Source organism: Tachypleus tridentatus, chromosome 7 (genome assembly GCF_004210375.1).
Source record: "Tachypleus tridentatus isolate NWPU-2018 chromosome 7, ASM421037v1, whole genome shotgun sequence".
Lineage (NCBI taxonomy): Eukaryota > Metazoa > Arthropoda > Merostomata > Xiphosura > Limulidae > Tachypleus > Tachypleus tridentatus.
In genome coordinates this window covers 191,717,092-191,729,562 of record NC_134831.1, presented here as the reverse complement: position 1 = coordinate 191,729,562, position 12,471 = coordinate 191,717,092, and the positions used below count along the sequence as shown (strand labels likewise).

Sequence of the window (12,471 nt, the reverse complement as noted above, 5' to 3'; positions counted from 1 at the left end):
TCTCAAACTGGCACTTCATCGGTCTGGAAGTACATTGGTTGGAACAGATAATGTACATTTATGAAATGCTGTGCCATCTGTCATCTGCTTCTCTTGCTGTTCTTCTGATTGTTTTTAACCTGATCTGGCAGGAGAATGTTTTTCCTGATGCATGGTGCCAGGCTATAGCCCTACCTTTCTCTAAGCTTGGGAAGGATTCCAAGATACCTTCAAACCATTGTCTAGTTGCTTTGATGAGCTGTTTCTGTAAGATCTTAGAGAGAATGGTTAATGCTCGTCTTGTTAAACCAAAACAACATCCTCTCACTCATCCAGTGTGGGTTCTAAAGACAAGGTTTCACCATGGACCACCTGATTTGACTTGAAACAACAGTCAAAGAAGTCTTTCTCAAATGACAACATCTTGTATCAATATTTTTGACATTGAGAATGCTTATGATACAACAATGATATGATATGTTAGTTCATATGGGTTACGTTTTGCCATTTGCTCATTTTTATTGAAAATTTTTTAATGGACATAAGATTCCAAGTTCGTGTGGGTTCAACACTTTCCCTTTCTTTTCTACAGGAACTTGGAGTTCGTCAGGGCTGTGTTTTGAGCTACAGACTACCCTCAATCGTTTGCTAAAACTGTTTGCTTGCACTTTTGCTACCAATGGGGTATTCACCTGATCCTGAACTCCGTATTGGTGAAGTTGTGCTGCCTGTGGTCCTTGAGACAAAGTTCTTGGGGCTTATCCTTGACTGTAAGCTAACCTTTATACTACACATCAAGCAGCTATGGGTCAATTGTACGAGAGCACTGAACATCCTCAGTGTCCTCTCTTCCACCACTTGGGGAGTGGATCGATGTTCTATGCTAAAAATATATCATGCTCTTATTCAATAGAAACTTGACTATGGATCACTGGTCTATGGCTCTGCCAGGACCTTGGGTTTTGAAGATGCTGGACCCCATTCATCATCAAGGACTTAGGCTTTGCACTGGGGCTTTCCTTACCTCTCTAGTTCAGATCTTATGCGTACAGTCTCGTGAACCTTCTTTACACCTTCTCCGTTTGCAAATGTCTTAACCATATGCTTCGAAACGTCATTCCTTACCAAAGCATCCCACCTGGGGTTGTGGTTTCATTCCTTGGTGGTCCATACTTTTCCAGAACAGATGATTTGCCATTGGTCCTTTTGGCTTTCATATCCAGGTGCAGTTGGATGAATTTGGTCTGTCCTAGGACAACATTGCTGTATCCACTGGTCAGCCCATCCCACCATGGCTTCTTACAGTCCCCAAATGTGATCCTTCTTTAGGTCATCTTAGAAAAGCAGACACTCTTGATTGGAAATACTGTCTGTTATTTGCTGAACATCTTTTGAAACATCCTTCCATTCCTATTTATACAGATGGTTCAAAATCAGGTGACTGTGTGGGCTCTCCCATGGTTTGTTGTGGTTGGGTGGTTGTGTGCAAAATTCCCTCTACAGCTTCTGTGTTCACTTCTGAACTGTATGCTATTTTTCTTGCCCTAGATCACATAGAAACTAAGCAGTACTCAACTGCATTATTTATACTGACTTGCTTAGTTCTCTACTGGCCTTGGAATCACTTCATGTTAGTTCATACCCTGTTCTTGCCAATATTCAAAAGTGACTGGCACATTTCTTTTTAACATTTACTTCTATCCAGTTTTTCTGGATACCTGGCCATGTTAGTATTCACAGGAACGTGTTCTCCAACACTGCAGCTAAATTCATTTGCTCTGGCACTATCACCACTGTGCCTGTTCCATACATAGACTGTGGTCCTGTATTAAAGGCTGGGCTCCATGCCAGCTGGCAATCAACTTGGAGTGAGCAATTTGAAAACAAGCTTTCCAAATAAAACCCTATATTGGACTTTGGCTGTCTTGCTTCCATAAGGATTGGAAAGAGGAAGTTGTTCTAACAAGACTATGCATTGGTCACAATTTTTTAACTCATCATTTTCTTTTATCTGGAACTGATGCACCAGTGTGTTGTTTGTGAAACACTCGGGTCACAATAAGTTATCGTTATGACTCTCAACGACAGCACCACTTTAAACATGTTCTTTCCCAAGGTTTATTCGTAACATTAGACAATGTTATTGGTGATGGTGACACTGTCCAACTGGAAATGTTTTTAGATTTAAAAGGCCATTAATTTTTTAATGCCATTTAAGTTTTTTAATGTATACATTAGACCTTTTTAATGTGATTCCCTTTTAAGAATCATGGTCCATCTAGTTCGATTTGAAATTATAAGATAGCCGCAACATCAAATAACTCGAAACCAAAACTTGAAAGGCCAACTTCACATGACTGACACTGCTGTTTGAACTACTCGTTAGACATCATGGTGAGTTATAATTAAAAGTTTGCAGCAAATCTTTTAACTTTTATTACATTACTTTCTGAAATTAGCCATAATGTCAAATAATTGGGAACAAGGACTGGAAAGGTAAACTTCACGTGACTGAAGGTGGTTTTTGAACTTACCTGTTAGTCTTTCTGGTGGGTTATGATAATTACAATTATGCTACAGAAAGTCCTTTATAAATTGTATTACTGTAGTTTTTCTCTTAGCACTGTAGACTGGATGTAAACATTGGTTATAATGATATTTATGTATTTATATTAACTTTGTTTCATTTTACCTTAATTTTCTGTTATGAATTTTACAAAATTTACTTTAATTTTAACTTTTTATGAGATGTTTGGTGCAGGTAGCCAAACTGCTTTGTGCCATAAAACACCAAACCAACCAACCAACCAACTAACTAACCAACCATCAAAGTTCCCCTCGGTGTGGATTCCTGTACATGGTGAGGGGACCTCCCAGGGAAGGTTCTGTTCTATCTGGTTACCTTCTCTGGGATCTAAACATCCACCCACGTGTTTGCCGTGCGTGGCGACCCGTGAAGGGGAGGAGAGGATCCTGGTGGTTGAGGGGTCCAACCCTAACACACCACTTTGGCCTCGAATTCCTGTAGACGGGCGGCCTTTGGGTGGCCCCCCTTGGGTCAATCGGCTGGTCCACTTGGGCTAGAGTCAACCAAGTACCAGTGTTGGAAGTTTTCAACAGGTGTTGTGGACATTGTGCCTGATGCTGGTGTTTGGGTATAGTGCTCACGAAACTCTGGCGTTGCTGCATTGTCCTTGCGTGACTTTGTAGTGCGTCCCCTTGTAGGGCTCCATGGTGGGTGGGGTCAGTGGGTACCGAAATTTTTTCCTTTTCCTAGGGATCCTCTAAAAATTTAAATAAAATTGTAAAAAACAGTCAATGGGTAGCGACCACGTCTTGAAAACTCAGAACAGCAATCTTCAACATCAGTAACACACGCACCTCATTTTCTTATATTACATTCTCTTTCGGAAAAACCTTTAGGGCAAATGTCCCCATTTTTTATTCAAAAGGGACTAGAGGGACTTGCTGGCTCTCCAAAATCAGTAAAGAAACTTCAATCTGGTGACATATTGGTTGAAACATCCACATCCCAACACAGTGAACTCCTCTTGAATTCAAAGGCAATTGGGGATATACCTATTGAGGTTACACCCCATGCTACCTTGAATTCTTCACGAGGAGTTATTGTTGAAAGGGATTTGAAGAACGTTCCTGAGTCAGAGATTCTTGCTGGTCTCTCCACTTGCAAAGATGGAATTACACTGCCAACAAATACCCTCGTTTTAACATTTACTTCACCACGTGCACCTGCCACCATCAAGGCAGGTTATCTCATTGCAGGGTTCGCCATACATACCAAACCCTCTTCGATGTTTCCAATGTCAGAGATTTGGCCACTCAAAGACATTCTGTCGTGGTTCCCTGACATGTGCTCGTTGTGGAGGCAAGGACCACGATGCCTATGACTGTGACATGAACCCACATTGCGTAAACTGCAATGGTTCTCACCCCTCTTACTTTCATTCTTGCCCAAAATGGTTGGAGGAAAAAGAGGTGCAGCATTTGAAAACGACACATAACATTAGTTATCCTGAGGCTCGGAAATTGCTGTCCACAACTCCATCTCGAACATATGCTGCTGCACTTCATTCCACAACTACAGTGGGAGTGCAGACAGATCTCTCTGTGCCTCCAAGAGAATCGTTTTCAAAACAAATGAAAAGCCTTTTGACCTCCGTGGTTAAAAAGGTTGATGAATCGACTTCCACACCTATCTCTGTTCCTCCCATACCTTCCAACAAACCTCAAGATCCACGTCCTTCAGTTTCAAATACAGGCATTTCTCTGATACATCTTTTTCTCCCACCCCAAGAGGCAAAACAATTATTTGTTTGTGTCCTCAGTCACTGGAATCCTCTTCCTATAACAGTGACCTGCCCACTCGACCCAGCGCAGGATCCATGGAGGTTTATAGACCTCCTCTGACAGTAAGGACAGTAAGGAAAAAGGACGTGGTCATAAACCGAAGGGTTCTCCAGCCACTTCACCTACCCGTTCTTAAAAATGGCCACCTTGATACAATGGAACTGTCGAGGTTTATGTTCTAATCTGGATGATATCAAAATGCTGATTGCTTCCTACCATCCTGTTTGTCTTTCTTTACAAGAAACATTTCTCAAAACTGCTGATACTGTCTCCATTCGGCAGTTTTCTCTGTACAGAAATGACAGGTTGTGTGATGGTCGAGTACATGGAGGGGTGGCACTGTTGGTTGATCAACACGTGCCCACCCTGTCTTTGTCACTCAACACACCCTTGGAGGCTGTAGCCATCCATGTTTCCTTGGGTCATACCATCACTGTTTGTTCTCTGTACCTGTCCCCTGGAAAGACATATGATCAATCAGATCTTGATGCTCTCGTTGAACAATTGCCATCTCTATTTCTAATCCTAGGGGAATTTAATGGACATCATTCCCTCTGGGGAAGTGCTATTATTGATGGGAGGGGCCGATCTGTAGAGCGGATGCTCTCTGATCACAATCTTTCTCTTTTCAATACTGGTTCTTCCACTTACTTTCATGCACCTAGTCAGTCCTTTACCGCTATTGATCTCTCAGTTTGCTCCCCTTCATTATTCTCCCACTTTTCATGGAGGGTTGACAGTAATCCACTAGGTAGTGATCATTTTCCGATCCTTTTGAGAGAGACTGGCGTGGTCGATGCCACCCTACCAGCGTGCCCGGTGGAAGCTGGATCAGGCAGACTGGTCCACTTTCACTGCTCTCGCAGAACTTGATCCTGCCATCGTAAATCAGCCATCAATAGACGACTGTGTAGCAGCGGTAACTGACTGTATTACACATGCAGCTGCTCAGTGTATTCCTAAAACCTCGACACGTTTTCCACGATATCCTCGTCCGTGGTGGAATCCTGCTTGCCACTTAGCACGGAAGGCTCAAAAGCGGGCCAGGGATACTTTTCATAGATATCCCACACTTTCAAACCGGGTTGCTTTCCAACGGGCCCGTGCACATGCTAGGTGGGTAAGACGTCACAGCCAGAAGGAATCTTGGATTAAGTTCATAACCAGTATATCTTCTACCACCAGTTCCAAGATCATATGGGGCAGGATTCAAAAAGGTTAATGGACACTACAATTCTATCCCCCTCTCGATCTTACTCTCTGATGGTCAGGAGGTGACTGATGTTCGGAGCATCGCTAACACTCTAGGTGAAAGCTTTTGCCGGGTATCTAGCACTTCTGCTTGTTCCTCCACCTTCCTGGCCATCAAGACTCGGGCAGAGCGATCACCTCTTTCCTTTTGAACTGACTGTTTCTTTGATTATAATTGTCCCTTTGCCCTGGTGGAACTAAAAATGGCCATTGGTCTGCCAGTACATCTGTTGGACCTGATGATATTCATTATGACATGCTGCACCATCTATCTCCTGCTTCTCTTGATGTCCTTCTGATTGTTTTCAACCGGATCTGGCAGGAGAATGTTTTTCCTGATGCCTGGCGCCAGGCTATTATTTTTCCTTTCTCTAAGCCAGGGAAAGATCCCAAGATTCCTTCAAACTACCGTCCAATTGCTTTGACGAGCTGTCTCTGTAAGACATTAGAAAGGATGGTTAATGCTTGTCTTGTTTGGTTCCTTGAATCAAACAACCTCCTCTCGCCCACCCAGTGTGGGTTCTGTCGACAGCACTCCACCACAGACCACCTAATTCGTCTTGAAACATCTATCAGAGAAGCCTTTCTCAACTGCCAACATCTTGTATCAATATTCTTTGACATAGAGAAGGCTTACGACACAACATGGAGGTATGGCGTTTTGCAAGACCTCCATACATATGGGTTACGTGGCCATCTACCCATGTTTATTAAAAATTTTTTAATGGACAGGAGATTCCAAGTTCGTGTGGGTTCGACACTTTCCCGTTCTTTTGTACAGGAACTTGGAGTCCCTCAAGGCTGTGTATTGAGTGTTACACTCTTCAGTATAAAGATAAATGCCATCACTGAACAACTCCCTCTCACTGTTGCGAATGGGCTGTATGACGACGACTTTCACATCTCATGTAAGTTGTCAAATATGAGATATATTGAGCGGCAACTACAAACCGCCCTTAATTGTGTATGGAAGTGGACTATGGCTTAACGGCTTTAATTTCTCTCTCTCCAAAACTGTATGCATGCACTTTTGCCATCGACGGGGTATTCACCCTGATCCTGAACTTCATATCGGTGAAGTTTTGCTGCCAGTGGTCCCGGAGACCAAGTTCTTGGGGCTTATCTTTGATCATAAACTGAACTTTTTACCTCACTTAAAGCAGCTGGGTCAAATGCACAAGAGCACTGAACATCCTCCGTGTTCTCTCTTCTACCAGTTGGGGGCAGATCGCTGTTCAATGTTAAAGGTATATCGTGCTCTTATTAGATCGAAACTCGATTATGGATCAATGGTCTATGGCTCTGCCAGACCCTCGGCCTTAAAGATGCTGGACCCCGTTCGTCACCAAGGGCTTCGACTCTGCACTGGGGCTTTCCGTACCTCTCCAGTTCAAAGTATATACATTGAATCTCATGAACTTTCTCTACACCTTCGCCGTTTGCAACTATCTTTACAATATACTTCGAAACTTCATTCCTTACCAAAGCATCCCACCTGGAAATGTGTTTTCCTTCCTCGGTGGGCAGTACTTTTTCAGAACAGACAATCTGTCATTGCTCCGCTTGGCCTTCGCATCCGGAGCAATTGGATGAATTGGGTCTGTCCTTGGATAACATTGCAGATTCCACAGGTCGGCCCATCCCACCATGGCTTATTACACCCCCCAAATGTGACCTTTCTTTCAGTCACCTAAAAAAGGCAGATACTCCAGATTGGAAGCACCGTCTTTTATTCAATGAATATCTTTCAAACAATCATTCAGTTCCTATTTATACAGATGGTTCCAAATCAGGTAATTCAGTGGGCTCTGCTATGGTTTGCTATGGTAGTCAGTAGTTTGCCGCAGAATCCCTTCTACAGCTCCTGTGTTCACTGCTGAACTGTATGCCATATCTCTTGCCCTGGATCATATTGCAGCTGAGCAGTACTCCAACTGCACTATTTATACTGATTCGCTTAGTTCTATACTTGCCTTGCAATCGCTACACGTTAGCTCACGTCCTATTCTCGCTGATATTCGAAACCGACTGGCCCATTTCTCATTAGCAGCTACTTCAATCCAGTTTTTCTGGATACCAGGCCATGTTGGTATTCGCGGGAAGGAGCTTGCAGACATGGCAGCTAAATATATCTGCTTCAGCACCATCACTCCTATGCCTATTCCGTACATGGACTATGGTGTTGTCTTCAAGGCTCGGCTCCGTGCCAGCTGGCAGTCCACTTGGAATAAGCAACGTGACAACAAACTTTTTCAAATCAAACCCAAAATTGGACTTTGGCCATCTAGCTTCCGTAAAGTTCGGAAGGAGGAAGTTGTTCTCACTAGGCTACGCATTGGTCACAGTTTTTTTATCTGGAACTGATGCACCAATGTGTAGTTTGTGTAACACTCAAATCACTATCAGCCACGTTTTACTTTCTTGCCAACTTTACAATTCTCAACGACGGCAATATTTTAAACATATTTTTTCCTAGGGTCAATCTGTAACATTTGACAGAGTTATTGGTGATGGTGACTCTGTCCACCTTGATAATGTTTTTAATTTTTTAATGGCCATTAACCTTTTTAATCTCATTTAAGTGTTGCATATTTATTCATTACACCTTTTTAATTGTGGTTCCTTTTTTTACAGTTTTAATCTCCTTCAATTTGACATTGGACAATGGCCAGAACATTAAATAACTCGACACCAGGACTGGAAAGGCTAAATTCAGGTGACTAACGCTGCTGTTTGTACTATCCGTTTGAACTACTCGTTAGTCATCCTGGCGAGTTGTTATTACACATTTGCTGCATGTCATTTCACACTTTTACTACTTTACCTTTTAGTACTGGCCATAATGACACATAACCAGGACTGGAAAGGCCAACTTCAGGTGATTGACGGTGGTTCTTGAACTTACCTGTTAGTCTTCCTGGTGGGTTATGATCATTAACATTTTGCTAGAGTAAATAGTTTACAACTTTGAAGACTGGATGTCACCATTGGTTTTTACACCATTTTCTGTTTTAATTGCTGTTTTGTTTTTACCTTCATTTACTTTTACAAATTTTACTCCATTTACTTGACTTTATCTTTTTACTGGACATTTGGCTACTCATTATTACGATTTTGCGGAGTATCTTTTAAAACTTTTATTCTTTTACATTTTGATAATAGCTGCTATGACACATAACCCGGAACCAGGACTGGAAAGGCCAACTTCAGGTGATTGACGGTGGTTCTTGAACTTACCTGTTAATCTTCCTGGCGGGTTATGATCATTGCCTTTTTGCTAGAGTATATACCTTACAACTTCTTATACTCTGCCTTCTGTCTTAACATTGTAGACTAGGTGTCAACATTGGTTTTATACTTTTTTGTTTTACCTTCATTTCCATTTATGTCTATTACTACATTTATTTATTTTATTTTATTTTTTACATTTTTACCGAATGTCTGGCGCAGATAGCCTCGCTGCTTTGTGCCATAAAACACTAAATCAATCAATCAATCAACCATCAAAGTTACATAAACAATGTTTTGAAACAGTGAATAATTTATTTGATTGTTTGTGATTTATTACAACAATAGAGCAAAATTTTTTACACGTTATTCCTAACAGTTCAGTATTTGTTTTATATGTTCATGAGCATGTTTGTTACGATGTTGGAGCCTTAAAGGTTGTATAATACCAAGTAGCTACTGAAAGTTTTTGCAACTAGCCTTGTGAAAGAATAATTGTAACTTATTTAATATTTTGAAAATTATTTAAGTAGCCTAAATTTAAAATCAAGAATATAAAAAAAATAAAATTTAGAATGACATTAATCACTCCTAGTTGGACAATGGTAAAGTAAGTCTATGGATTTACAACACTAAAATGAGGAGTTTGATAACACAGGCCTGAAAACATAAACTTCATAAAAGCTGTTTTGGTTTTAATTATGGATTTTCCTTAACCAAAAAATAAAATACAAATCATAACTTTAATAATTCCAGAAAAGAATCGTTAAAGATCTTAGTTTGATGTTTTAAAGGTAGTTAATAGTTGTTTGTTGAATCAGTACATTGCAATTTATATATCTTTGCATTACATTTGTATGTTTAACAGTTAGAAGAAAGAATTATAAAGTATTTCATAACAGGAATTTGTTTCTAGTGTTGTTTTTTCATATTTACAAATAAAATGTATATTTCATTCCTTTACATCCTCACAGCAAAGATAAGTGATTCTGTTTCCATATTTAGGACCCATGTTGTTGGGATGATGTTCTGATTGCTGGTAGAATTCCTGGTGTTTGTCAGGCTGATAATTGCTCTGGTGATGCAGCAGAATTCTACTTCAAGTGTTCTAACCACGAGTCACAAGATCAAGCTGTGGCCCTGTACTTAATTAAGAATAATTTTAGAGATGTACCATGTTTGGCATGTACTGAAGTCAGGTAGTTTTTTTTATATTCCTGTATATTATGCAAATTAGATTATTTAGGAATAACACAGTATAATAAAAACCACCTTAGGTGTAAAATAAAAATGCAGCCAAGAGAAAGATTTATTGTGTGTGAATAAAGGAATGAAAATAAATTGATAACCAAACTGATAATAATTTTACAGGAAATATTCATATGTTAGTTGGCTAGGCTTATATATTTTGTTTAATCTACCATCATGCCCCAAGTTGAACAAAAGATGAAGCCTACTCACTGGTGGTGTACTAAAAACATCTAATAGAATTTTATTTGTTGGCTCATTCTCAAAATATATATCCCATATCTCATGAAGACACTGGTAATCCAAGTTTATGTAGTTTCTCAACAGACTTGAAACTTAAATTTCTTATTTACAGTTTTAAGAAAGTGAAACAGCTTTATACATTCTTCCACATGGTATATGGTAAACTGATCACCTTGAGGAAACTTTGATGGGGTGAAAGCAAAAGCCACAGAAGGAATGACAGTATTACACAATCATCTTTGAACCTTACATTTCAGAATATGAGCTACCAAATGTAACATTTGAACAGCAAAATGTGGAATCAAGTGAAATAGATTTGCTCAAGTACAACCCAGGACAAAAATGTGGACCAGAACTGCAACTTGCAGCTGTGTGAAATAGAGAAAAAGAGCAAAAGTATGCTTTAAGAAAGAATTTCACATGGATTTTGATGATTCTAGCAGTTCTAACATGTCAGATTATTCGTGGGTAGACAGAGTTTAACATTGCATTTTGATTAAGAAAGTCAGTTACACAAGACAAAATTGGTTATTTACCTAATATATGAATGAACCATCAACTGAAGTGCACAATGTTTATGAGATTCTATAGAAATCATAAGCTCAGACAATTTTGGAATTTTCCCATGTGGTCTTAATTTTATAATGATGTTGCTGTGATTTATTTATTTTTTTACATTTCCCTGCAATTTCTGCATAAAAAAAAACCTGGTTCAAGACCTATGCATTAAAGTAAAGTAAAGTTGCAGATGGCTCAGTTTCTGCAGTGATGGAGGATTGCCATAGTTACTGAACAGTCAGGGTTTGAAGCTCTGTTCAGGATTGCTTGGAAATATTTCTTTCCGTGTACTGATGATTACACTACGTAACACAAATTTTGTTCCTGGATAGTATGTGTTATTTTTTTATTGCTTATGTTGTAAAAGTACAGAAAATGGCCATTATTCTCTTCAAACTTTGCTTTTGTGATCTGGATAATGAAATTTAGAAATTAACCTATTTTCTATGTAAAAATGGGCAAATTTGCACATTTTCATTTACACAAGGTTTGAATAAAACAACATATGAATCAAGATTTACATGTATTTATATAAAAGTTATATAAAAATGAACAAAAATGTTTAGAAGCGAGTTATTTTTTGAGATATGTGACTGTAATGTAAATCACTTTCACGTATCAGCCCTCAAATATAGTTTCCCATCATGTTTTTGTTATACTCTCTTAGGTCACAAAAGCTAAGTTTGAAGAAAAAAATAGGTCTTTACCATTTACTTTAGGCATGAGCAATTGGAAAATAACACTTTCTGCCAAGGAACAAGAAAAAGTTAAAATTTTATTACATAGTGTTATCATTCCAACAAAAGAAAAACCATCAAGATAAACAGTTGAGGTTATAAGAGACTTTTATAATGAGTGTACCAAAGAAAATGTTTATGATACTCTTAACCCTTTAATGGCACACACGCACTCGACTCATGACTTTATCTAGGCTATTTACTGAACTATCACTTTTTGTTTGGCAATGCTTGTATTCAGATATTTAATTTGTGCTCTCTTCAAGTTTACTGTGTATTATACAATAGTGATAATTGTAGCATACTCTGAAGTGAAATTATTTTACATTTCTATCCAGTTACCCAGTACAGATTTTTTCTTTGTGTTATTTCTTCCTGCCAACACTTGTGTTTGGTAATTTATTCTGAATTCTAAGTTACCACTTTGGAGGTTATACCTTTTGTTAGCACACTTATACAGATTTGAAGGGGCAGACTTCAATCATTGAATTGTTAGCTTTATTTTGTCAGGAGCTGACGTTCTTCAGACATCAACTTCAGTTTTAGGGCCCACTTATTTTGAATTATTGTCTACTGACTTTGGACAGATAACGCATTATACTGTTATGGGTTTTAAATATTTTTATTGTTAATATTATTAACTGTACTTATTTGAATTCAATAACAATTTTAGTTAAATTAGTCAATACTTATAGTCGAGATCAGATGTGAAATTAGATCTTATTTGTAATATTTATTCTATAATGTTAGATTGAGCTTAACATAAGTATTTGTTAATTTAGGATTACCTGTAATTTAGTTTACCTGTAATTCATTTTACTGGTATATTGTAAATTAGATTAACTGCATTGTTTTTCTT

At 38.9% G+C, this 12,471-nt stretch overlaps 1 protein-coding gene across 4 annotated transcripts in view; it reads left to right on the top strand.

The window, feature by feature from the left end:
• Positions 1 to 12,471, top strand: part of park (E3 ubiquitin-protein ligase parkin) — an 87,408-nt gene that overhangs the window by 27,482 nt on the left and 47,455 nt on the right. For all 4 annotated transcript variants that reach the window (XM_076516435.1, XM_076516433.1, XM_076516434.1 and 1 more), the window contains exon 4: positions 9,832 to 10,025. In XM_076516435.1, coding sequence (XP_076372550.1) covers positions 9,832 to 10,025 — 194 coding nt within the window. The remainder of the gene's footprint in view (positions 1 to 9,831; positions 10,026 to 12,471) is intronic.